Here is a 26,079-nt window from a genome sequence, read left to right as displayed (position 1 = left end):
CAATTTTCTTATATTTACTGAGGCTTGATTTATGACCCAAGATGTGATCTATCCTGGAGAATGTTCTGTGTGCACTTGAGAAGAAAGTGTAATCTGCTGTTTTTGGATGGAATGTCCTATAAATATCAGTTAAATCTATCTGGTCTATTATGTCATTTAAAGCTTCTGTTTCCTTATTTATTTTCATTTTGGATGATCTGTCCATTGGTGTAAGTGAGGTGTTAAAGTCCCCCACTATTGTGTTACTGTCGATTTCCTCTTTTATAGCTGTTAGCAGTTGCCTTATGTATTGAGGTGCTCCTATGTTGGGTGTGTATATATTTATAATTGTTATATCTTGTTCTTGGATTGATCCCTTGATCATTATGTAGAGTCCTTGCTTGTGTCTTGTAACATTCTTTATTTTAAAGTCTATTTTATCTGATATGAATATTGCTACTCCAGCTTTCTTTTGATTTCCATTTGCATGGAATATCTTTTTACATCCCCTCACTTTCAGTCTGTATGTGTCCCTAGGTCTGAAGTGGGTCTCTTATAGATAGCATATATATGGGTCTTGTTTTTGTATCCATTCAGCAAGCCTGTGTCTTTTGGTTGGACCATTTAATCCATTCACGTTTAAGGTAATTATCAATATGTATGTTCCTATGACCATTTTCTTAATTGTTTTGGGTTTGTTTTTGTAGATCCTTTTCTTCTCTTGTGTTTCCCACTTAGAGAAGTTCCTTTAGCATTTGTTTTAGAGCTGGTTTGGTGGTGCTGAATTCTCTTAGCTTTTGCTTGTCTGTAAAGCTTTTGATTTCTCCATCGAATCTGAATGAGATCCTTGCCAGGTAGAGTAATCTTGGTTTTAGGTTCTTCCCTTTCTTCACTTTAAGTATATCACGCCACTCCCTTCTGGTTTGTGGAGTTTCTGCTGAGAAATCAGCTGTTAACCTTATGGGAGTTCCCTTGTATGTTATTTGTCATTCTTCCCTTGTTGCTTTCAGTAATTTTTCTTTGTCTTTAAGTTTTGCCAATTTGATTACTATGTGTCTCGGTGTGTGTCTCCTTGGGTTTATCCTGTATGGGACTCTCTGCGCCTCCTGGACTTGGGTGGCTATTTCCTTTCCCATGTTAGGGAAGTTTCCGACTATAATCTCTTCAAATATTTTCTCTGGTCCTTTCTCTCTCTCTTCTCCTTCTGGGACCCCTATAATGGGAATGTTGTTATGTTTAATGTTGTCCCAGAGGTCTCTTAGGCTGTCTTCATTTCTTTTCATTCTTTTTTCTTTATTCTGTTCTGCAGCAGTGAATTCCACCATTCTGTCTTCCAGGTCACTTATCTGTTCTTCTGCCTCAGTTATTCTGCTATTGATTCCTTCTAGTGTAGTTTTCATTTCAGTTATTGTATTGTTCATCTCTGTTTGTTTGTTCTTTAATTCTTCTAGGTCTTTGTTAAACATTTCTTGCATCTCCTCGATCTTTGCCTCCATTCTTTTTCCAAGGTCCTGGATCATCTTCACTATCATTATTCTGAATTCTTTTTCTGGAAGATTGCCTATCTCTACTTCATTTAGTTGTTTTTCTGGGGTTTTATCTTGTTCCTTCATCTGGTACATAGCCCTCTGCCTTTTCATCTTGTCTATCTTTCTGTGAATGTGGATTTTGTTCCACAGGCTGCAGGATTGTAGTTCTTGTTTCTGCTCTCTGCCCTCTGGTGGATGTGGCTATCTAAGAGGCTTGTGCAAGTTTCCTGGTGGGAGGGACTGGTGGTGGGTAGAGCTGACTGTTGCTCTGGTGGGCAGAGCTCAGTAAAACTTTAATCTGCTTAAGGGTGGGGCTGGGTTCCCTCGCTCTTGGTTGTTTGGCCCGAGGCAACCCAACACTGGAGCCTACCTGGGCTCTTTGGTGGGACTAATGGCGGACTCTGGGAGAGCTCACACCAAGGAGTACTTGCCACAACTTCTCCTGCCAGTGTCCTTGTCCCCATGGTGAGCCACAGCCCTCCCCTCCCCCCCGCCTCTGCAGCAGACCCTCCAACACTAGCAGGTAGGTCTGGTTCAGTCTCCCCTGGGGGTCACTGCTCCTTCCCCTGGGTCCCAATGTGCACACTACTTTGTGTGTGCCCTCCAAGAGTGGAGTCTCTGTTTCCCCCAGTCCTGTCAAAGTCCTGCAATCAAATCCTACTAGGCTTCAAAGTCTGACTCTCTAGGAATTCCTCCTCCCGTTGCTGCACCCCCAGGTTGGGAAGCCTGACGTGGGGCTCAGAACCTTCACTCCAGTGGGTGGACTTCTGTGGTATAAGTGTTCTCCAGTCTGTGAGTCACCCACGCAGCAGTTATGGGATTTGATTTTACTGTGATTGCGCCCCTCCTGCCATCTCATTGTGGCTTCTCCTTCGTCTTTGGATGTGGGGTATCTTTTTTGGTGAGTTCCAGTGTCCTCCTGTCGATGATTGTCCAGCAGCTAGTTGTGATTTTGGTGTTCTCGCAAGAGGGAGTGAGAGCACATCCTTCTACTCCGCCATCTTGGTTCAGGGCCGTAAAGTCAAATCTTAATGGATGAAACACTGGCGAGAGAGTGCGTTAAAATATTAACAGCTTTCATCTTTGGGTAGATTCTTTTATTCTTTACGGTTTTTGGCATGTTCCAAATTTTCTACTGTGTACACTTTAATAAACAGAAAGGAAGTTGCAAGGAAAAGGAAGTATTCTTCTTATGGATCCAATTGGCCATTCATTCATTCAACAAATAGCCTTCTATGTTCCAGGCACTGTTCTAGGCGAACAGAACAATTTAGTGAAAAAAAGAAAGACCCTGCCTTTACCATCTAGTGGAGAGAGAGGCAGTAAGCAATAGACATAATAAAAATAAGTTTTATAGTATTTTAGAAATTGATAGGTGCTGTGGGAAAAAAGGGAAAGTAGAGCAGGTTAAAAGGGTTCCAGATTGTGTGGGCTGGGGATGTTGAATTTTTGAACTATATAGTCAAAAGTAGGCTTCATTGTGAAGGTGACATTTGAACAAAGAAGTGAAGTTGGCCGTGTGGCTGTCTGGAGAAAGAGCATCCAAGACTAAAACAGCCAGTGGCAAAGTCCTAAGACTAAAGAACATGCTTGGCATGTTTATGGAAGTGAGGGTGGCCAGAACCCGTGAGCCTGGGGAAGTTAGTAGCAGATACTGTCACAGATTTGAAGTTGGGGACGGAAGTAGAGGTTGGAAATGAGAACCACATCTAGATAATGCAAGACTTGAGCTTTTTACTGTCAATGAAATGGGAGTCATTGTAGGGTGTTGAATACAGGGACATGACTTGAATCACATTTTAAAAGGATCATTTTGACTGCTGTGTTCAGAGTAGACTGTAATGGGGGAAGGGATTACAGTCATCAGGAGAAGGATGGTGACAACTTGGGTGAGAGAGCAGTGGAAATAATGAGAAATGTTCAGATTCAGGACATATTTTTGAAAGTAGAGCCAACAGTATTTCCTGACAGACTGGATAAGGCAAGGGAGAGAAAGAAGAGGAGCCAAGGATGTCGTCACAGTTTTTGGCCTGGATAACTAGAAGGATGGAGTTGCCACCAGCTGGGATGGAGAAGCTTGTGAGGGAGATCAGGAGTTCTCTTTGGGCACGTTACCTTGGGGGCGCCTCTTGGACATTCAAGTGGAGAAGTCAGTTAGGCAGTTGGATGAAAAAGTCTGGAGTTTGGGAGAGAAATCCAGGCTCGAAGAGATGATTACAAGAAGTGAATATAAGCAGAGAAGAGAAGAGGCCCAAGGACTAAGGCCTGGGGCATTCCAGCCTCGAGATTGGGGCAAGAAGAGGAGCCAGCCAAGGAGACTGAGAAGGAGCAACTTAGTGAAGTAGAAGAGCACCAGGAGCCAGGTGTCCTGAAGCCAAGTGTGCTGAGGAGGAGAGAGGGATGGGCTGTAGCAGAGGCCAGTGGAATAAAACCCAGACTTCTTTGTTTGACATAAGCCTCTTACTGGTTTTACTGGTGCAGAACTTACCTCTTGCTGCTCCCCATTGTTCACATCATACACTCCATCTAAATTGATCCAGTGTGGCTCCCCAGCAGGGAGTGCCCTTGTTCGTGCTGTTTTACCTGCAGTGACTCCTAACCTAGGTCAGTTTGGAAAACTCCTGAGCATTTCATGTGAGGCCTCCCTGGAAAAGGTGCCCATTTCTGACTCAGCACTATCACTAGCCCTTATTTATAGCTGTGTTATAACCCCTCTCCCCGGCCAGCATTATTTTATTTGATACAGTTTTTACATCGACCTCTCTAATTAGAGTTTGATCATCAGTGATGGGACCTTATCTTGTCACTCTTTGTATCCTGAATCCAAGGGCATGTGCAGGCAGGGTGAGGGTGAGGACAGTGAGGTGCCTTGGAGGCACTCCCCCGCTACCCCTGCTGGGCAGAGGTGACAAACTGACCCAATCAGAGCCTCTTCTTTGTTAAGAAGAACCCATCTCCCCACCTTACCCAGACCCAGAACTGGAAGTATCCTTTCTTCTATAAAAGGCCAGTCCCTCCACTTGGGCTCCAGACCTAATTCCTTCCTACTTAAGGACTTTACTGCTTTGACTGTGCCCTCTCTCCTATCTCACCAGCCTATCCCTCTCTTCACCAGCATATAGACATATCTTAAATAAAACTCTTCATTATTGCCTGTTCTCTTTCTAGCTATGACTTTTTTTTCCTGGTTCCCATCGCAGCAAAATTTCTCAAAGAGTTATCTCCACAAACTCTGTCTCCGCCTCTTCTCTCATGCTTCTAGTGCATTTTACCTTCTGTTCAACCACCCTTCTAAGACTGCTTCATTTTTTTATACAGCAGGTTCTTATTAACTCCAAGTCTTTTAAGCTTGGTCTTCCTCAAGTCTTTTGTATCTCATTAAATAGCACCACCATTTACCTAAAGCCAGAAACATGGAAGTCATTCCTGGCCTCTCCCTTTCCCTCACATTCCATCCACCAGCAACTTCCATTGTTTCCTATCATCTGCTCTCTCCATCTCTACCACCATCACCCTGGACTAAGTCACCAACCTGTACTCTCCTCATGCAGTGCAGAGTCTTCCTAACTAGTCTCCCTACTTTCACCATAGCCTCCTTGAATCCATTATCTGCAGTTTAAAAAATCTAAAATCATGGGAATTCCTTGGTGGTCCAGTGGTTAGGACTTGGCGCTTTCACTCCCATGGCCCAGGTTCAATCCCTGGTCAGGGAACTAAGATCCCACAAGTGCAGGGTGGCCAAAAAATAAATAAATAAATAATCTAAAATCATTCAGCTCCCCGACCTAAAACCCTTCTGTGCACCTCCATTGCACTGAGGATGAAATTCACACTCCTCACCAACATGCTGGGTAGCTGGCCCCTGCCTTCCTCTCCTATCTCAGTGCTTGCCCTTCCATCCCTACACATCATTTATATCACCTCTCAGGTTCTCAGCTGCAGTGAACTCCTTGCCCTCCTTTGGTTCCCTCCCTTGGTCTACACCAGGCTGGCTCCCTCCTCCTCCTGTAAGTCTCAGATTAAATGCTGCTTCCTCAGCACCTTCCTTGACCCCCCCCCCCATAGGTAGATCGCCTTGGTCTTACCTATGCTAGCACCATCTCAGTTATAGTTATTCTGTCCTAGCATTCACCACAATTTGGAATTATTTATTTGTTTCTTCATTCATTACTTGTCTCCCTTACTGGTATATAAGCTCCATCAAGATAGGCACTGTGGTCTTCACTAATACCTCGCAGCATCTTATCAGCAGTTTTTAAATGAACTTTTGGAACCCTCAGCAATTGTGCAGCTGAAAAAGATGCTGTTCCCTCACGTTCCCTTAATACTAAGGATTTTTACTAAAGTAACCTGGACTTGTCTCACTTTCTTGCTAACTCTAAGAGCCCGTTAACACAGAAATGGTTAAAAACTGGGCCCTGGTTATGTAACATCTATCTTCTGTTGGGTATTTCATTAGGTCTGGCTTCTGATTACCTTCTAGGGTTGCCATTTGAATATATTGGGTTGGCCAAAAAGTTCCTTCAGTTTTTAAGTCAAAATAAAAGACACATATTTCATTTTCACCAAGAACTTTATTGAACAGCGTATTCACTGTTTTGTTCCACTACCTTTTGCTATTTTTCAGGCAACTTCATAATTCTGTCTTCCTAAAACTGATTATCTTTTTGAGCAAAAAACTGTCCCAGGTTCCTTTTACAGTCTTCCAGGGAATTGAAATTTTTTCCATTAAGAGAATTTTGTGAAGACTGAAATAAATGGAAATCCGAAGATGCAATGTGTGGTGAATACAGCGGAAGAATCAGAACTTCCCAGCCAAGCTGTAACAGTTTTTTGCCTGGTCATCAAAGAGACATGTTGTCTTGCATTATCCTGATGGAAGATTATGCTTTTTCTGTTGACTAATTCTGGACGCTTTTCGTCGAGTGCTGCTTTCAGTTGGTCTAATTGGGAGCAGTACTTGTTGGAATTAATCATTTGGCTTTCCGAAAGGAGCTCGTAATAGAGGACTCCCTTCCAAAACCACCATCTACACAACATCACCATCTTTGGATGAAGACTGGCCTTTGGTGTGGTTGGTGGTGGTCCATTTTGCTTGCCCCACGGTCTCTTCCGTTCCACATTATTGTACAGTATCCACTTTTCATTGCCCATCACAATTTGTTTTAAAAACAGAACGTTTTCTTTATGTTTAAGTAGAGAATCGCATGTGGAAATACAGTCAAGAAGGTTTTTTTCACTTAACTTATGTGGAACCCAAACATCAAAGCGATTAACATAACCGAGCTGTTGCAAATGATTTTCAGTGCTTGATTTGGATACTTTGAGTATGTCGGCTATCTCCTGCATGGTATAACGTTGATTGTTCTCAATTAATGTCTCGATTTGATTGCTGTCGACTTCAACTGGTCTACCCGACTGTGGAGCATCGCCCAGCGAGAAATCTCCAGCACGAAACTTCGCAAACCACTTTTGACATGTTCGATCAGTCACAGCTCCTTTTCCATATACTGCACAAATCTTTTTTGCATTTCGGTTGCGTTTTTACCTTTCTTGAAATAATAAAGCATAATATGCTGAAAATATTGCTTTTTTCTTCCATCTTCAATATTAAAATGGCTACACAAAAAGTCACCAATTTTGAAAAGTCTTTTTTTAAATGCACGCTGATATGACAGCTGTCACATACAATCTAACAAAATTGTTTTTTTTTTCTCATTTTTTTTTTATTTTTTATTTTTTTATTTTTTATTTTTTTTATTTTTATTTTTTAAACATCTTTATTGAAGTATAATTGCCTTACAATAGTGTGTTAGCTTCTGCTTTATAACAAAGTGAATCAGTTATACATATACAATATGTTCCCATTTCTCTTCCCACAAAATTGTTTTGAATGAAGTTAAAGACAACTAAGTGCTACTAGAGCCATCTTACGGAAAAAAAAACGAACGAACCTTTGGCCAACCCAATATTTTCTCTCCACAGACGCAAAGAGAAGCTTGGCAGCCAGGTTACATTTCCCACCTCTAAAAAGCTGTCCTTTTTCTCAAGGCAAATAAACTCTCTGCATCTCGGCCTTCCTGCATCTTCACCAGCCCTGGGCACTTCCCTGCCCATCCTCAGCTAGACAGAGATGCCCCCTGCCTCACTCTAGTCAAAAGCTCTCCTACACGCAGCATCTTTTCACTTTGGGAGCCAGATCTGGCTTCACTTTTCCTAGCTGCCTAGCCTGTCAAGTCCTGAAATCTGAGATTGTTCTTCTATGAAATGGGCCCTTAGCTCACAGGTTATCATCGTGGGACTGGAATGTGTGACCCAGGTGATAAGTACACAGCACAGCACCTCGGGCACGCTCGACGGCCCCTCCTGCTGCTGCCCTCAACGTGCCGCGTGTGCCGTGGAGACCAACACGGAAGACTTGGGGAAGCTGGGACAACACTGACTCTGCCCCGTGTGGCAATGATTGTTATCAGGACTATCTCAGATACCCTGTGCCAGAACCTGTCATAAGCGCCTTACTGGTGTTATTTTAGCTTCACCTCAGTCCCATTTCACTTACACAGAAACAGACTTACGGGCTAGTGTCTGTTGACTAGGTTAGTCCTATGTGTCTTTGTGGGTGCGTGACATACATCGCATGTTTGGTGAAACACACCCCAGCTATTGAAAATATTTCATATTTTCCTTTTTCTTTGGTTACTCCACATGTTTAACAAGCTTGCTGTTATTTTCCCCTTGCAGACCTTCATAAGTCCTTATTCTGGATTAAATCTGGTGTTGGCATACATCATCCTGGTGCTCACGGGCATCTGGGCCTTCTTTGTTTCTGGAGGCAGCTGCCGAAGCCTGAAACTCTGCCTGCTTTGCCAAGACAAGGACTCCCTCCTCTTCAACCAGCGCTCCAGATAACCTCCAAGGACCAGCGCTTCTCAAACAGTAAGCTGCCTCTTTAGAGGAAGCGCAACGGTGCCTTTTTCTAAAAATCCCGTTTCCTGGTGGAATTAGAAAAAACCAAACTATCTAGATACAGCATGGCTTTCATGCAACAGCTTTCTGAAAGGGATTCATCAGTGGTGTGCAGCCAGGCTGCACATTAGAAAGAACTACCTGGGGAAGCATAAAGAATACTGATTTCTGGACTCCACCCTCCAGATTTAATTGGTCTGGGCATTTGGTGATTTTTTAAAGTTTCCCAGATGACTCCGATGTGCAGCCAGGTTGAGAACCATCGGTGTCCAAACAGGAACTTCCTGAGAACACCGTAAGTGAATAAGAATCAGATGTTTAGCTGTCTCTTAACTCAGCCTGCATTGGGCAAGTAAGCATCTGAAGATCAAATCCTGGTTAGCCTTTGTCTTTTCAAGTTTTGAAGTCACAGAAGGCTAAAGGGCTATCATCTCCGTGAACTGTTTTCACGTCCTTCACTGGTACCCTGTTTTATGAGAACATGGTAGGCCGTGCTTCTAACTATAATAATACATTGCACTGACTAACTATGATCATTTAACCAAAGTAAGCTATTGATTAATAGACTGTATTTTCCTCTAGTTTTTTCATTCTCGATTTTGCTTGTTTGAAGCATTACATTACATTTTTGAGCATAGATTATGTTTCTTTAACTAAAAACCAATTATTTTCCAACTTCCTAGGAAGATGATATAAAACCAAGAATTTTTGTGCAACTTCTGTAAGTCTTCCCTGAGCTCAAGGCTTTCCATGGGCTCTGCCCCAAGGCAGTGTTTACCAGCTGAGCATTTGCTGCCGGACTAGTTGAGTTGAAGCCCATGTTCTGTCTCTGAGCAGCTCTGCAAGTTGCTGAGTGATGTACCCTGGAACAGGCTTCCCTGGAGCTGGCAGAAGTTTACGAAAAGCAGGAGGAAAACAAACCAGTAGGGTGGTGTTGACACTTATAATTTGCTCCTGTGATATTAACTAGTACTTCTCCCCAAATGGTGTAGTGAAAAATTGGAAATATGACTTAAACTGCCAAATTCCCGCTTTTAACATAGCCCTTATAATCTTTAGATCTTGTAAATGTTTCTGGGTTTTGCTGACAGATACAGCATTCCCTTTATAAGAATATCTAAGATGTTTGTTCAGCTTCCAAACAACGCTTTTGGTTTCCTTTGTAAAGAGTAATTGTTCCCAGTTGATGGCTTTTAGGAAGCTGATGGTGTGAAATGTAAATTCCCTACACATTTAAGTGAGAAGCTCAGTGAATCCCGTATGTGCAGTAGAACAGCCAAAAGAAATAGAAGCAGCAAATGAGAGGGCTCACCAGTGATGTGACCGATGGGAGAATTTGACAATACTGTGGTGGGGAAGAATAACAAACATGTTTAAAATGGAAACGCAGCCAGTATTTTGGGTTAGCCACACATCATTCCAGGGACCAGAACCTTTCACGTGAACTAGACCTTTATCAGAGAAATCCCCTCTCATGTTTAAATTATTTGAATTTTTCAATCTAGGGATTCAGGAGCAATAGGGTTTCTCGCAAGGCTGTAAACAGTCCCATAAGCAATTATAGTTATTCCTCTAAAGCTTACTTCACCACTAATACCAATGTTTTTGCTGGGGTTTACAATTTTCCACCTTTTTACAAGATTTTCTTTAAACTAGGTGAGTCATAGAAGAGTCAAGGACATAGAGACTGAATAGTGAAATCTATTGTGCAGAGTTGAGGGGAACAAGATACCCACTGAACTGGGCTTCATTCCTATTGGAGCATGGTGTTCTTTGATGAACAGGATAAGAAAAATATAGAGTTGGCTATTACTGTTGACATACACATCTCTTTAACGGATAGTCTGGTTAAATATTTGCTGATCTGTAAAGTATAGAAATATCTGAGAATATTAATATTACTCATGCTTGAGCTCTGAGGATGTCCTGTGTGCATTAATAGTTTAATATTAGGTAAGGAATCTGGGATATTGTGACATCTCATTTATAAAAGCATCTCGGGCAGGAAGAAAATTTTCTTTGATGGTGAGACTGTTGTCTTAGTTTTATTTAATAGTTCATTTAATAATCCTTGATTACCTGTGAATAAAGGAACTTTGTAATTCCTTATTTCTCTTGTGAGCATTGCCATAGTCAGCTTAGGCACTGTTATTGCAAGTAGCCTTGTTTGCCTAATGCCAAGGAAGCCCAGGGGAGAGTAGTCTTCCTCTGTTGTGTGTATATATTGAGATGTGCTTTATTTTTTTAATTTTTATTTTTTGCGTTTGTTATCTCTAATGAGCTTTCTGAGCCCTGATAGTACTTGGAGAGGAGTTGGTGGTGGTAATCTTGTATGTTCTCCTCCACACGAGGCTTTCTCAGTTTGGAGGGAAGTGTGGCTATAGTTAAAGCTGACCTTGGAATGTGAATGCTGTTGCAGCACCTGACTCTGTTGCCATGTGAATAATTGAGATCGATTTTGGTTCTCTAATAAATTTGTGTTTATTTTTAACTCATCTGAATTAGCAGTTGTAGTGGGAGGAGTTTTGTTACCCTTGATCCTAGCCTGTGTGACTGGCAGTATAGTAGCAGCCTCTTTTCGAGCAGCTTAGTGAAAACATGGCTGAAAGGAATAAATGCTATCTGAAGACTGTATAGAAGATGGCTTTTGTTCCCAATGTTAATATTTTTCTTCTCAAGCACATTTCATTGTTTGCTGAGAGTGGCAGGTATGCGTCAAAAATGCTAGGTGTTCTTATCCTGTAGAGTTGGTACAGGATAAGGAGTCGTGACAGACGCTTCCTCTTACTTGGTCCTCTTCCCGCTCGCCTCAAACTAGCCCCAAGACATGGATTAATGGTCAGAGTGGGCCTGAGGGCTCCGCGGAAGCCAGGGTGGCAGCCTGTCTCAGGCATCAGCAGCCCACTCCCTGGGACGGGATCCTTGAGAGTGCTAGCTTTCTATTTGGCTAAGTTTTTCCTAGGCCGCACCATTCCTAACTCCAGGTAGATAGATGTCACAACAAAACAATCTCAAAGTTCTTTGCTTAGAGCACTTTGTTTATGATTGCGATGTTTACATTTCTCATTTAATAAAAGACTTTACTTCATTCCGTTAAATTTTAGTGTTTAGAGGGGTGGGCACCGTCTCCATGTACAATACGTATCGTTTTATATTAGTTATACTGTTATGTCATGTATACTTGCAATGTCAGACCTTGTGTTCAATACAGAATGCAATAGACTCTTTCCAGAGCTGTATTTTTCAGTAAACAATAAAAAGATTGTTTGTCACTACTTGTTTCTCACGTTTACTCTTCTTTGGAATAGTGTATCCTGCAGTATTTGTTTTATAATTTTTGTCTCTTATAAAACTTGGCTGTACATTATGTTATTTGTCACCGGTCAACTCGGAGACTCTTTTCAAAGAGAAATCTTTGTTATCTGATTTAAAATTTTAAGGCCTGTTTTGTTTCTGTGTGTTCAGAAGCAGTTTGGTGCAGAGGAGTTGCCTGAGGTGTCATAAACCAAATGGAGGAGAATCCTCAAAGGTCCTGAAAGCCCTTGAAAAGTCTCCTAAGTAACTGTAAAATAGTGAATGTATAAAACATCATGGAATACTGGCTAAAGATGGGAGTTGGTTGACTAGGAGAGTACAATTTAGCTTCTACCCAGTGACCCCGAGCAGCCTGTAGAGTCGTTTTGTTTTTTCTTCCCTTGGTGAGGAGTCAGTGCAGCTAAGGGGCTGAGCTTGGCCTTCACCATCAGACACGCTACACAGAGAATTGTTAGGGCCTGAAACGCAAAACCATGTGATGCCTTTTCACTCTGGTTTGAAATCAGGCTGCTCCAGGTTTATGTTAATTGTATTATTAGATGAAATACCCTCAGGAGTCAAGGAGTCTTTGGTCTAACTTGTAATGGAAAAGGTGTACATTCCTCAGGTAACAGCCCAGATTCATGTACAGTTACTTTAGCCGTTCCACACTGAAATCGTGGCTCTAGTTTAATTGTTATTTGTTTGATATTTAGTTGGAACAAGGATTTCCCTGTGACCAGCCTCAACATATGAGAAACCCCCAATGGAAAGAACTACATATTTTACCTTCGCCTTATTGAAAATGCTGAATAGAAGGAACCACTCCCTGGCTTATGGTCTCAGCCTTAGTAAAAGAATTGGGGATTTGACACATTCTAAGGGGACGACAGTAGATTATGAGCTCTGAGTGGGTCCTGGCTTTAAGGTTCAATAATTAGTAGGTGGTACTTTTTGCTCAAGTGTGGGTCACTGTAAATCCTGCTTATACCTAATAGTAAATCCATACATATTTTCTGTGCTTGAGCAAAATCAGAGGTAGAGTCTACAGCATTTAGTCAGGGCTTACCATGCACAGAACGTTGTGTTAGATACTTTATCTTGTGTGTGTGTGTGTGTGTGTGTGTGTGTGAGAGAGAGAGAGAGAGAGAGATAGATACTTTAAAAGGATGGAAAAGAGCAAGATGGTGGAGATCTTTGTTTTTTAGGAAATATATAAGGCAGCTACAAATGCACTACAAATTAGGAAATAATATAGAATAGCTTGAATACATAGGATGATACTTAAAATTTTTGGAGTAGATGAAGGGCAGGTGGGTCATGGAGGTATGTCAAAAAGAAAAGGTGGGGACTGAGGGCTGAACTCTGAGGCGCTCCACTTGACAGGAAAGGGCAGGTGGGGTCGTCACTGAGAAAAGAAGGAAAACCAGGAGAGTGTGGTGGCCTGAGAGCCAGGGGGAAGTATGTCAACTGCTGCTGAGCAATGAGTAAGATGAGGAGTAGGAACTGATTGCTGCACGTGGAGAGATGGAACTTTCTGGTGACTTTGATAAAAGCAATTTTAGTGTAGGGGTGAACATCTAAATGGAGTGGGTTATAGAGATTGGGAGATAAGGAAGTAGCCACAGGGGCTTCCCTGGTGGCGCAGTGGCTGAGAGTCTGCCTGCCAATGCAGGGGACACGGGTTCGAGCCCTGGTCTGGGAAGATCCCACATGCCGTGGAGCAGCTAGGCTCGTGAGCCACAATTACTGAGCCTGCGCGTCTAGAGCCTGTGCTCCACAACAGGAGAGGCCGCGATAGTGAGAGGCCGCGATAGTGAGAGGTCCGCGCACCGCGATGAAGAGTGGCCCCCGCTTGCCGCAACTAGAGAAAGCCCTCGCACAGAAACGAAGACCCAACACAGCCATAAATAAATAAATAAAATTAAAAAAAAAAAAAAAAAAGAAAGTAGCCACAGCATGTAGAATACAGATAACCATATAATTATAGTAGGGGAATGGGATGATAGCCTGAGGAGGATGTGAGGGCAAGAGACGGCATTCTTCTTTCCTTTTCTTTTTTCTCTCTAACGTTGTACTGTAACAGCATGTTTATATGAAGATGGGGATGATTCAGTGGAAAGGGAAACATTGATGCAGGAGAGGCGATAGTTGCCAAAGCAAAGTCCCTAAGGAGAGAATAGAGTGGGAAGTTTTTTAGCATTAAATGCTTACATTAGATAAGTTAAAATGTTTAAAAACAAGAACTTAAACTTCTACTTAAGAAACTAGAAACAGAGGAGCAAACTAAAGCTAGAATAAGCCAAAGAAAGGAAGTAGTGAAGAGAATAGCAGAAGTCAGATAGAAGGCAGAAAAAACAATGGAGCAATCAATAAAAGGAAACTCTGGTTCTTTGAGAAAATCAATACAATTGGTAAAGCTGTGTCCAGATTGATAAGGAAAAAAAGAGGGCACAAGTTATGAGTATCAGGAATAAGTGGAGACATCAATACAGCCTCTACATTATTTTTTTTTTTTTTTTTTTTAAGGATTTTCTTTTTTTTATTTATTTATTTATTTATTTTATTTTTATTTATTTTTGGCTGTGTTGGGTCTTCGGTTCGTGCGAGGGCTTTCTCCAGTTGTGGCAAGCGGGGGCCACTCTTCATCGCGGTGCGGGGACCGCTCTTCATCGCGGTGCGCGGGCCTTTCTCTATCGCGGCCCCTCCCGCTGCGGGGCACAGGCTCCAGACGCGCAGGCTCAGCAACTGTGGCTCACGGGCCCAGCTGCTCCGTGGCATGTGGGATCTTCCCAGACCAGGGCTCGAACCCGTGTCCCCTGCATTAGCAGGCAGATTCTCAACCACTGCGCCACCAGGGAAGCCCCCAGCCTCTACATTATTAAGTAAAAAGGGAATATTATGAATAGCTTAAAGGCAGTAAATTAAAAACTTAAATGAAGTAGACAAATTCCTTTTTAAAAAAGCTCACTCAAGAAGAACTAGAAAATCTGACTATCCCTATATCGCTTCAGAGTGTTTTTTCTTGCCTTGTAATGTGCCTTGTGATTATTTATTGAAAGCTGTACATCATGTATTAGGTAATAGGAACTGAAGTAAATAGGCCTTTAGTGTAAGTTTTATGTCAGCCTGGGCAAGAGCTGGACTGTATTTAATATCTGCTGCAGCTCTAAGTACCAGAGGCTTCAAGTTCCTCTCGTGTCCTTGTTGTTGTCTCCCCTCTTGACTTTGGGCTTCCCCTGTGCTCCTTCTCAAAGAAAGTCTATGTCTTGCGTATCTTTGAACTGTAACCCACTGTTTTTATATTGGAGCCCTACTGAGGTGGCAGTAAGGTTGGTGTGGGAGAGGGGCCATGTCCTATAATCTTAAGACTAAATCTCAGTTTTTTGGTGGGGCTACATCCCTTAACTAAGTGTCTCTTAGTTCTTTTCCTCCCCTTAGGTGAGACAGGAAGGCTAAAGGGGGCTGGAATGGGAGAAATGCCCTTCTTCTAGGTGCGATAAGGCTCTTGTACTGTCTTTTCTCCTGGAAAGTAGGCCTTTGTTATGGAGAACGCTCTGGGCATATTTTACTTTTTTTTTCTTTTTTTAAAAATAAATTTACTTATTTAATTTTGGCTGTGTTGGGTCTTCGTTGCTACGTGCAGGCTTTCTCTAGTTGCGGCGAGCAGGGGCTACTCTTTGTTGCGGTGCGCGGGCTTCTCATTGTGGTGGCTTCTCTTGTGGAGCACGGGCTCTAAGCATGCAGGCTTCAGTAGTTGTGGCACGCGGACTCAGTAGTTGTGGCTCATGGGCTCTAGAGCACAGGCTCAGTAGTTGTGGCACATGGGCTTATTTGCTCCACGGCATGTGGGATCTTCCCAGACCAGGGATCGAACCCGTGTCCCCTGCATTGGCAGGAGGATTCTTAACCACTGCGCCACCAGGGAAGTCCCTCTGGGCATATTTTACAATGATTATCCTTACCCTCTCCCTGCCAGAGCCACAGAGGGCTCTTCACTGAGAATTTACCTCCAGGTCTCCTGGAGGTAAAACCCTCAGAAGTGTGGGGCTCTTAAGACTCTGTTCTAGACTTAGGAATTTCTCACTTTTAAGCTATTCCATACTTGGGCTCTAGCAATTTGTCAAAATTAGCATTTAAGTGTCCCTACCTGTTTATGGCTCCACCAACTTCTGCTCTAGGTAAGCAAATCTCAGCTGTGGCCCCCTGGATTCACCTGTCTCTCCAGATTTCAGGATGATGGCTTGTCTTGAGACCTCAGTTCTCTAATGGGGGTGAGAAACATTACTGATTTTCAGTTTGTTTAGTGTTTTCCTTTTCTTTTCTTTTTTTTTAACATCTTTATTGGAGTATAATTGCTTTACAATGTGTTTAGTGTTTTCTTATCGTAAGTGTGAGAGTGACAGCTTTCAAGCTCTTTACATGTTGGAGCTAACCAGAAATCCCCGAAATCTATTAAAGGCATCGAATTTGCAGTTTACGTAAAGAAATTCCTAGAAGGCTTCACTGAAGAATTCTACCAAACTTTAATAAAACAAACAAACAAAAAGGAGATATGTTATAAAACTGTAGTAATCAAAACAGTATGGTGTTGGCATAAAAACAGACACATAGAACCATAAAACTTCTAGAAGAAAACATAGGCAGTACTCTCTTTGACATCAGTTTTAGTAGTATTTTTTTGGATATGTCTCAAGCGAAACAAAAGCAAAAATAAACAGGACCACATCAAACTAAAAAGCTTTTGCACACCAAAGGAAACTATCAACAAAATGAAAAGGCCGCTTACTGAATGGGAGAAGATATTTGCAAATAATATATCTGATAAAGGGTTAATATCCAAAATATATAAAGAACTCATAAAACTCAACATCAACATATGTATATGTGTGTGTGTGTGTGTGTGTGTGTGTGTGTGTGTGTGTATGTATGTATGTGTCACATCTTCTTTGCCCATTCATCTACTGATAGTCACTTGGGTTGCTTCCATATCTGGGCTATTATAAATGCTGCAATGAAAAAAGAAAAAAGAAAAACCCCCCACAAACAATCCAATTAAAAAACAGGCAGAGGATCTGAAAAGACATTTTTCCAAAGAAGGCATTCAGCTGGCCAACAGGCACATGAAAAGATGCTCAACATCAGTAATCACCAGGGAAATGCAAATCAAAACCACAGTGATATATCACCTCATACCTGTCAGAATGGCTGTGGTCAAAAAGACCTCAAGTAACTAGTGTTGGCAAGGATGGGGAGAAAAGGGAACCCTTCTGCACGGTTGGTGAGTATAAATTGGTACAGCCACTATGGAAAACAGGATGGAGGTTCCTCAAAAAATTAAAAATAGAACTACCATATGATCCAGCAGTTCTACTCCTTGGTAGTTATCCAAAGAAAACAAAAACACTAATTAGAAAAGATATATGCACCCCTGTGTTCATGGCAGCATTTGCAATAGCCAAGATATGGAAGCAACCCAAGTGCCTATCAGTAGATGAATGGGTGAAGAAGATGTGATACATACATACACACACACACACACGCACACACACACACACACACACCATGGAATATTACTCAGCCATAAAAAGAATGAAATCTTGCCATAACAGAGTTATAGATACAGAGAACAAAACAGGTAGTTAGAGGAGAGGGGGGTGGGGAGAGGAAGGAAATAGGTGAGGGAGAGTAAGAGGTATAAACTTGGAGTTGCAAAATAAATGAGTCATGGATATGAAATGTACAGTGTGAGGAATATAGTCAATAACTGTAATACCTTTGGGTGGTGACACATTGTAACTAGATTTATTGTGGTGATTATTTTGAAGTGTATAGAAATAAATCACTACATTGTGTAACAGGAACTAACATAGTGTTATAGGTCAGCTATACTTCAAAAACAAGCAAACAAACATACAAACAAATGGAAAAAGATCAGCTATATGGTTATCAGAGGTGAGCAGTGGGGGGAGGGGGAATTGGATGAAAGCAGTCAAAAAGTACTACAGACTTGCAGTTTTAAGATAAATAAGTGCTAGGGATATAATGTACAGCATGATAAATACAATTAACGTTGCTGTACGTTATATATGAAAGTTAAGAGAGTAAATCCTAAGAGTTCTCATCACACACACAATTTTTTTTCTGTTTCTGTAATTTTGTGTCTATATGAGATGATGGGCGTTCACTAAACTTACTGTGATAATCACTTCGTGATGTATGTAAGTCACATCATTATACCGTACACCTTAAATTTATACAGTGCTGTGTGTCAATCTCAATAAAATGAAAAGAAAAGAATTGTTTAGCATATGGTAGAAACAGCATGTTGCTGTTTGTCATGTTTAGCATGTTGTAAGCAGACAAATCAGTACAATCCTTTTGGGTGGTAATTTAGCAAAATTTATAAAATATCTATAAGATTTTGAGATGTGCGTTTTTTGAGCCAGCAGTTCCTTTTCTAGGAATTTATCTTGCAGAAATACATCTGAATACATAGGATCTTGTAATAGTCTTGTAACTGTAAGGAATTTGCAATGAACGTCTTTCTTTTTTTTTTTTTTTTTTAAATTAATTACTTTATTTATTTTTGGCTGCAGTGGGTCTTCTTGCTGTGCGCTGGTTTTTTTTTCTAGTTGTGGCGAGCGGGGGCTACTCTTCGTTGTGGTGCGCGGGCTTCTCATTGCGGTGGCTTCTCTTGTTGGCGGAACACGGGCTCTAGGCGCCCGCGCTTCAGTAGTGTGGCACGTGGGCTCAGTAGTTGTGGCACACGGGCCCAGCTGCTCCGTGGCATGTGGGATCTTCCCGGACCAGGGCTCGAACCGGTGTCTCCTGCACTGGCAGGCGGATTCTTAACCACTGTGCCAGCAGGGAAGCCCGCAATGAACGTCTTTCAACAGAGCTTGGCCTCCAATTGCAGAACGCTTTACAGCCATTAGAAGGAATGAGGATATTTGGAATATGTTAGAAAACAAAAGCAAGGTATAGACCATTCTTCCATTCAGTAAATATTTTTTATGCCACACATTGTGGTAGATACCAAGAATACAATAGTGAAAGTAGGTAAGATCCGTTTATTAAATATTTAAAAGTGAATGTTAACACACAAACATACATAACTATGACTATTTTGGGAGTTAGGATTATGGGGGACTTTTGGCTTTATTCATAATTAAATATTTGTATTTTTTAATGAGCATATATTATTATTATTATTTTTTAAATATGGAAAACCTCTTATTTAAAAAAAATATTGATCACAGCATTATTTATAGTAGCAAAAAGCTAGAAGAAAAATATTAATGTTTAACACTAAGGAAAAGGTTAGACCAACAAATCCATCCAAAGAAACATTATCCAGCTAATAAAAATTAGGTTTATAAATATTAAATAACAATATGCTATCATGTTAGTTACTTAAAGACTTTTTAAAAGTATCAATACATAGAAAAAATATCAGAGAAAAACACAAAAACATTAGTAGCATCTGCATTAGAGAAGAGGTGACTTTAAATACACTTTCCATTTCTCTGCATTTCCAAGTTTCCTTTTTTTTTTTCACACACACACACTGTATTTCATTTTTACAAGAGATAAATAGACTGACACCAAGCATTGTACATGGGTGACCACAACAACAGCAACAATGATTGCAATTACCAAACATGAAACACACTCATACTATGTCATAATATTGACATTCAGTCCAGTAATCCTCCACTGTAACAGCATCTTTACTTTGCAGTGAAAATTGATTTGTATATTTTTTGCCTCTGAGTCCTTGTGGGATTTTTTTTTTTATATTCAAACAGAAAGTCACAAAAATTATAATCATCCTCATCAGTTCACTCAGTCCCATGTAATTAATTTTTTTTATCTTGATCTTTTGTTTTGCACTTTTATGAATTCATCAGTTTTCCATTAGAGCTCTGAAAAGGCTTATTCATTCAGTTCAGCAGTATAGTCTGTTACCAGAAACCTGTACTTGTCAGAGTCTTTTCCATGAATTTCTTGAAGATGAAACCCTTTTATAGGAACATTTTTGCAAAAGCATCAGAGTACACCCAGAACTGTCTGTAAATGACAAAAGACTTAAAAATGACCAGGGTTAAAGATTTGATGAAAGTTCATAATAATGCAGTTGACAAGGAAATTTAGTTATTTCTGAGATATACATTTTAAAGTAATAACTAGAATTATGACATAACATTATACCAGAACATATAAGATTTTTAGAAATTTCATGTAATGTCTGAAACATTTATATTAACATATTTCCATACAAATAACCCAAAGAAAGTTTAGTATTAGTTGTTTTGTTGGTTTCTTTGTTTTTTTATACTGCAGGTTCTTATTAGTCATCAGTTTTATACACATCAGTGTATGCATGTCAATCCCAATCGCCCAATTCAGCACACCACCATCCCCACCCCACTGCGGTTTTCCCCCCTTGGTGTCCATACATTTGTTCTCTACATCTGTGTCTCACCTTCTTCCCTGCAAACCGGTTCATCTGTACCATTTTTCTAGGTTCCACATGCAGAGCATATATTATTTATGTAGTCAGACAAAACCATAATCTAAGCACTTCTATGATTTCTTGTTGTCCTTTTTAGAAAGTGTATATCATAAAAGGCCTTTCACACTCTGATCCCAACCACTTTCCTGCCCCTCACCATTCCCTGTCCTCCCTTCCCAGACATTTTCAAACACATCCCCGAGGCCTCTGTTTACGATGCACCGTGAGCTCTCAAACCTCCACATCTTTGTTCTTGTTTTTCGCTCCAGGTAGAAAACATCATATTCCTCCTGCAAGGTCCTGCTCAAGTGTCAGTCTTTGTGAAGTCTTTCCTGATTAGACTTAGAAAAACAAGTGGCTTTTTCCACTGTGATTCCTTAACACATATATATTTTTAAATCAAGGAATAATTTACATACAGTAAAATGCACCGATCTGAAGCATACAGTTGGATGAGTCTTGACAAATGTGTACGCCTGTGTAACCACCACCCCAGCAAGCTATAGAACGTTTCCTGTTCCCCAGGTGGTTCCCTTGCTTCCTTCCTAGTCAATCCACGTACCTTCCACAGAGGCAGCTGCTGGTTCCAACTTCTATCACTGTGGATTAGTTTCACTTTTGAACTTCATAAAAACGGAATAACACAAAGTGTACTCTTTTGTATCTGACTTCTTTCCTCAGCATAATTTTCTGAGATTCATGTCTTGGGGTATATCAATAAGTTGTAACTTTTTGCTGAATGGTATTCCATCTTATGGAAGTACAGTTGTTTAGTCCTTCTTCTGTTAATAGACACATAGCATCTTTTCATACTACTCTTCTATATATTATGGTTAATGTTTTCTGTCTGTCTCCCTAAATGAGATTGTGATACCAATTATCTATCTAAATCGTGGTTGCACTTAATTTGTGCTTAGCAAACAGTGGTTGCTCATTAAATCTTTGCTTTTGAATAAGGAGGTATGAGAAAGAAAGTCAATTGGAAATTACTTTGAATGATAGAAGAGAGATAAAGGAAAACGCTGTTTCCTTATAACACTTTTGACACCAGAAGTGTGGGTTTCTCCACACCAAGCAATTCTCCAGTCCTTGGTGGACACCAGCTGGCTGTTCTACCATTTAACTCAATTCTGACACTAACTGTCCAGAAATATTGCAGACCCCACAGGTTAAGGACTCAATCCCACAAGCCTGCCCCCACTTTAGACATCAAGTGCAAGTCCCAGGTTGTCACTTGTACTTCTGACTGTAAATTACAGGTTCCCATGACTCCCTCCTCAGGTCTGATAATTTGCTAGAAAACTCAGGTGAACATTTACCTACATTTGCCAGTTTATTATAAAGGATATTAACAAGGGATATATTAACAAGGGATTATTATAAAGGATATTATAAAGGATATTAACAAAGGATATTAACAGCCAGATAAAGAGGTCCATAGGTCAAGGTATGAAGAAAGGGCACAGGACTTCCATGCCCTCTCTGGGAGCACCACTATCCCAGCACCTCTGTGTTGGGAACATTCTGAATCCCATTGTTTAGGGTTTTTATGGAGGTCCCATTATGCAGATGTGATTGATTAAATCATTCCCCATTGGTGATTTTTTTTTTTATAGATTTATTTATTTTTTGGCTGTGTTGGGTCTTCGTTGCTGCGTGTGGGCTTTCTCTAGTTGCGGTGAGCGGGGGCTACTTTTTGTTGTGGTGCGTGGGCTTCTCATTGCGGTGGCTTCTCTTTGTTGCGGAGCACAGGCTCTAGGCACGCGGGCTTCAGTAGTTGTGGCTTGCAGGCTCTAGAGCGCAGGCTCAGTAGTTGTGGCGCACGGGCTTAGTTGCTCCGTGGCATGTGGGATCTTCCCAGACCAGGGCTGGAACCCGTGTCCCCTGCATTGGCAGGCAGATTCTTAACCACTGCGCCACCAGGGAAGTCCCACCCCCCCCACACACTGGTGATTGAGCTCAATTCCCAGCCTCTCTCCCCTCCCTGGAGGCTGGGGGTGGGGCTGAAAGTTCTAACCCTCTAGTCACATGGTTGGTTCCTCTGGAAACCAGCCCCCATCCTCCAAGCTTCATCACCTCTTTAGCATCAGCTGAGGTGTGGCTTAAAAGGGCTTCTTATGAATAACATTTAGGAGCTTTGTGCCAGGAACCAAAGACAAAGACCAAGTACATATTTCGTATTATATCCCAGTATCACAGGAGATTAATCCAGATTTCACCCAGTGGCTAAGAGGGAGTGATGAGCTCCTGACCATGCTTGTTCTCCATGAAAAGGATGTACCATATTCAGGAAAACTTTTCAAATGGTTATGTGTCGAGTGGTTGGGAAGGAGAGAAACTAAGATGCATGAGACCTGTTGGATGTCTAGGTAGCTTGGGAAACTAGTTTCAGCAGATGAACTAACTGGTTATGTTACCTGCCTCACCAGAAGAGTCTTTGCTGCTTTCAGAGAAGCTGGTCAACTCTGTCATCACCAGCACAGAGTTGCTATAGAGGTCTCAGTGTGCCCTTGAACCCGTAGGCCCTGTGTTTATTGTCTTCATAGCGGGTGATTAAAAGTTAATATTTGAAACAAGTGAACTCGAGCAGAAATAATGACTTTGACTTACAGTGTGGAGAGGTCATAGTGGCCCTGTGAGTAGAGATCACGCTCCTTCTTGGGCTCCCACCCACAGGACAAGTCCCAGAGAAGTGTGCCAGGCCTGGCCAGGCTTCTCCTTTTTTTTTTTTTTTTTTTGACATCTTTATTGGCGTATAATTGCTTTACAATGGTGTGTTAGTTTCTGCTTTATAACAAAGTGAATCAGTTATACATATACATATGTTCCCATATCTCCTCCCTCTTGCGTCTCCCTCCCTACCCCACCCCTCTAGGTGGTCACAAAGCACCGAGCTGATCTCCCTGTGCTATGCAGCTGCTTCCTACTAGCTATCTATTTTACATTTGGTAGTGTATATATGTCCATGCCACTCTCTCACTTTCTCACAGCTTACCCTTCCCCCTCCCCAGGCTTCTCCTTCTTGATGGACCAAGGGGATAAGCTCTGAATGGACATGCCAGGATGGGGCAGGATGTTATTTGGCTGTGTGGTTTTTCTTCTTCTTCTTCTTCTTCTTTTATGGCTTTATTGAGGTATAATTAACGTAAGATAAATGACACCTATTTAAAGTATAAAATTTGAGCCGTTTTGACATATGTAGAGAAACCATCACCACAATCAAGATAACGTACATATCCATCACCTCAACAATTTTCCATACCCCTTCGTAATCCCTTCAGCCACCACCTCATCCCCAGGCAACCGCTGATCTGCTTTCTGTCACTGTAGTTTAGTTTGCATTTTTAAGAATTTTATACAAATGGAATTTTTATATGTGTGTGTTTGTTTATATTTGTGTGTGTATTTATTCCTTGTCTCCAGTTCAGCTTCAGGAAGAGAGAAAGTTCAGTGCACGTGTCCCTGGGAATTTGGTTCGCTGAATTAAGGGTGAGGGTAACATCCCAGGAGTTAAGCTGACTCCTTTGTCTGCTGGCAGTTGGCAGAACTTGCTCAGACTTTTCCTGAGCAGATGGCAGAGTTTAATGTTATGAAGCAGATTGGAGGCCGGAGGTTGTCGCTGATTTTCCAGAAATTGTTGGCACAAATGCCTTTAGGGCCTTTATCCTGTGGGGTTTTATGACGTTGTGGCATGATTATGATAAGCATATGGCAAATTCTATTACGAGAAGGTGTTTCCGTGGCACCGGAGCTGTGGAGGGTGGACCCTGCGCTGCCGCTGGAGATCAGAGCACTGCGGGAGCTGCGTGGCCTTGGCTCAGCCCAGAGCTCCAGCCCTTGTTTCGTTTTCCACTTATAAGATACAGGGGCAGCGCTCCCTCTTTCCCTGGGTTGTTGCATAAAGGCGTGAAGGTGCGTCAGAACAGTCAAGGGTATACAAGTGGGAGGCATTACTGAATCCCCGGTTGACCTGCAGTCATGATGATATGCTGACCTGCAATAATTTTTTTTGGTGAATAATTCCATACCACAGAGCACTTCGGCCCTTCTTTCTGCCGTCATTCTATAGTGAAAGGGCATATGGGTGGGGCACAGGGACCCTCCTCTGCAGTGTTGTCTCGGCCTCGCACCTTTCCCCTACACCCTGCGGCAGTTGAATCCCAGCCAGAGGACCACGTAGGGCCAGGCTTGCCTGCCTGCCGTGTCCAATGCGGATATGCATGGTGACGCCAAAATGGTACCCACTGCCCAGGAGGCACCTCTGCTGCCCGGCAGGTGGCCCCGGAGGTCTCATTTCCTCCTGTAAGTGGGTCTCGAGCTTCTACCCACATCTCCAAGGAAGGTGACTCCTTCTAGCGTGAGGGACAGGGCACAGCTAACAAGTCAAGAGACTCGGGTTTCACGCGTTCGCCCCCTTCAGGATGGCAGGTTCCAGTAGAGAATGCTTTCGCACCGCATTGTGCGGCGCAGGAATGTTCAGATTCCGAGGAGATCAGGAGGGGGTGTTGGGGGCACAGGGGGCAGGTAGCACCTGGCACCTGGCCAGGGTCCTGCAGCGAGGTCCCCGGAAGTTAACCAGGCGCCCTCATGCCCGCAGCGGGAGCTCCCGCAAAGGCAAGGACGCCCTAGGCCGGGTCACTGCTGAGCACCTGGACCCCAGGGCGTGGCTGAAGGGTGTGGCCAGGGCAGGGAGGGTTGGGGACCCCCGGAAGGAGTGAGGGGAAGGGGTGCAAGGACAAGGGGAGCCACGCCTAAGGGCTGCTGGCCTGCTTCCCTTGGGCCTGATTTTCTGTATGCCCTCTTTTCTCCCATCCTCCATATCCACCCTCTCTGGATTCCCCCATCTCTGTATCCTGTCCCCCATCCTCACCTTCCAGAGCTTTCTTCCAGGGTTTATTTTGTGTGCAAGTCATCTAGGTTTAACCCTTCCAAAGGATATGTCAAAGGAGGTTAGGGTTCCTTATCTGCACAGTGGCTATACTGGCCACTGGCCATGCGTGGCTACTGAGTACTTTGAATGTGGCTACTGAAACTGAGAAACTCCATTTATTTTATTTTATTTTAATAAATTTAAATTTAAAAGCTGATAACTGATTCACTTATTTGGAAAACTTTGTGTTTGGAGCAACTTGGGTACGTGAATATGCTTTTTCAAAGGTAAATTTTTATGAAATCTAAATATAGATCAAATATTTTCAATGAAAATTTAGAGTTGAGTGAAGGGGAAAAGAATTTAAGGTGGAACCTAAAATGGGGTTAATAATCAATGCAGCAAAGTCCTAGAATGTTTATTAAGGAAATAAGTATAGGTTTTTACCATTTGACAGTAACCAAACAGAGCAAAGAGACTGAAGACCTCCCCTTCGTGAGAGGCAAAGAAGCCAGGGCCTCCCCTGTGTCCCTGCCCCGGCCGGGGCCTCGGCTTTGTTGCCTTCGCCTGCCGTGGGCCCAGCTCAGCACCTGGGCCCTCCCAGTGGTCAGTGGGAGGCAGAGGAGCTTCGGCAGCGCTTTCCTGTAGAGGCAGCCGGTGGCAGGGAATGAGTGAGGACCTGAGGAAAGCTTTCCCAGCTGCAGGGCTGGATCCTCGGGAGTCCACACGGAGTAGCAAGGAGGGTGACGTTGTTGACCCCTGGAGCCCTCTCCCTGGCTTTGTTTTGTTTGAGCCAGGAGGGCCGAGAGCCCAGGCTGTGCTGAGGAGGGAGAGGGCAGGAAGACTGTCACTGTTTTCACCTGCCCCATAACTCTCCCTTTTTATGAACAGCCATTGTGCCAGGTACAATGCTCTCTCTGTGC

General features: G+C 42.4%; 1 protein-coding gene across 3 annotated transcripts in view; it reads left to right on the top strand.

Moving 5' to 3' along the window:
* Positions 1–26,079, top strand: part of APH1B (aph-1 homolog B, gamma-secretase subunit) — an 85,434-nt gene that overhangs the window by 26,842 nt on the left and 32,513 nt on the right. The window contains exons 6-7 of one of the 3 annotated variants that reach the window (XM_007165975.2): positions 8,250–8,444; positions 9,158–11,741. In XM_007165975.2, the coding sequence (XP_007166037.1) occupies positions 8,250–8,417 (168 nt within the window). In that variant the 3' untranslated portion in view covers positions 8,418–8,444; positions 9,158–11,741. Of the gene's footprint in view, positions 1–8,249; positions 11,742–26,079 lie in introns of those variants that run through there. The other 2 variants (XM_057543778.1, XM_057543780.1) reach the window with 2 other exon arrangements.

Source organism: Balaenoptera acutorostrata, chromosome 3, assembly GCF_949987535.1.
Source record: "Balaenoptera acutorostrata chromosome 3, mBalAcu1.1, whole genome shotgun sequence".
Lineage (NCBI taxonomy): Eukaryota > Metazoa > Chordata > Mammalia > Artiodactyla > Balaenopteridae > Balaenoptera > Balaenoptera acutorostrata.
The sequence above is the reverse complement of the archived record's forward strand: the minus strand, read 5'-3'. Positions and strand labels throughout refer to the sequence as shown.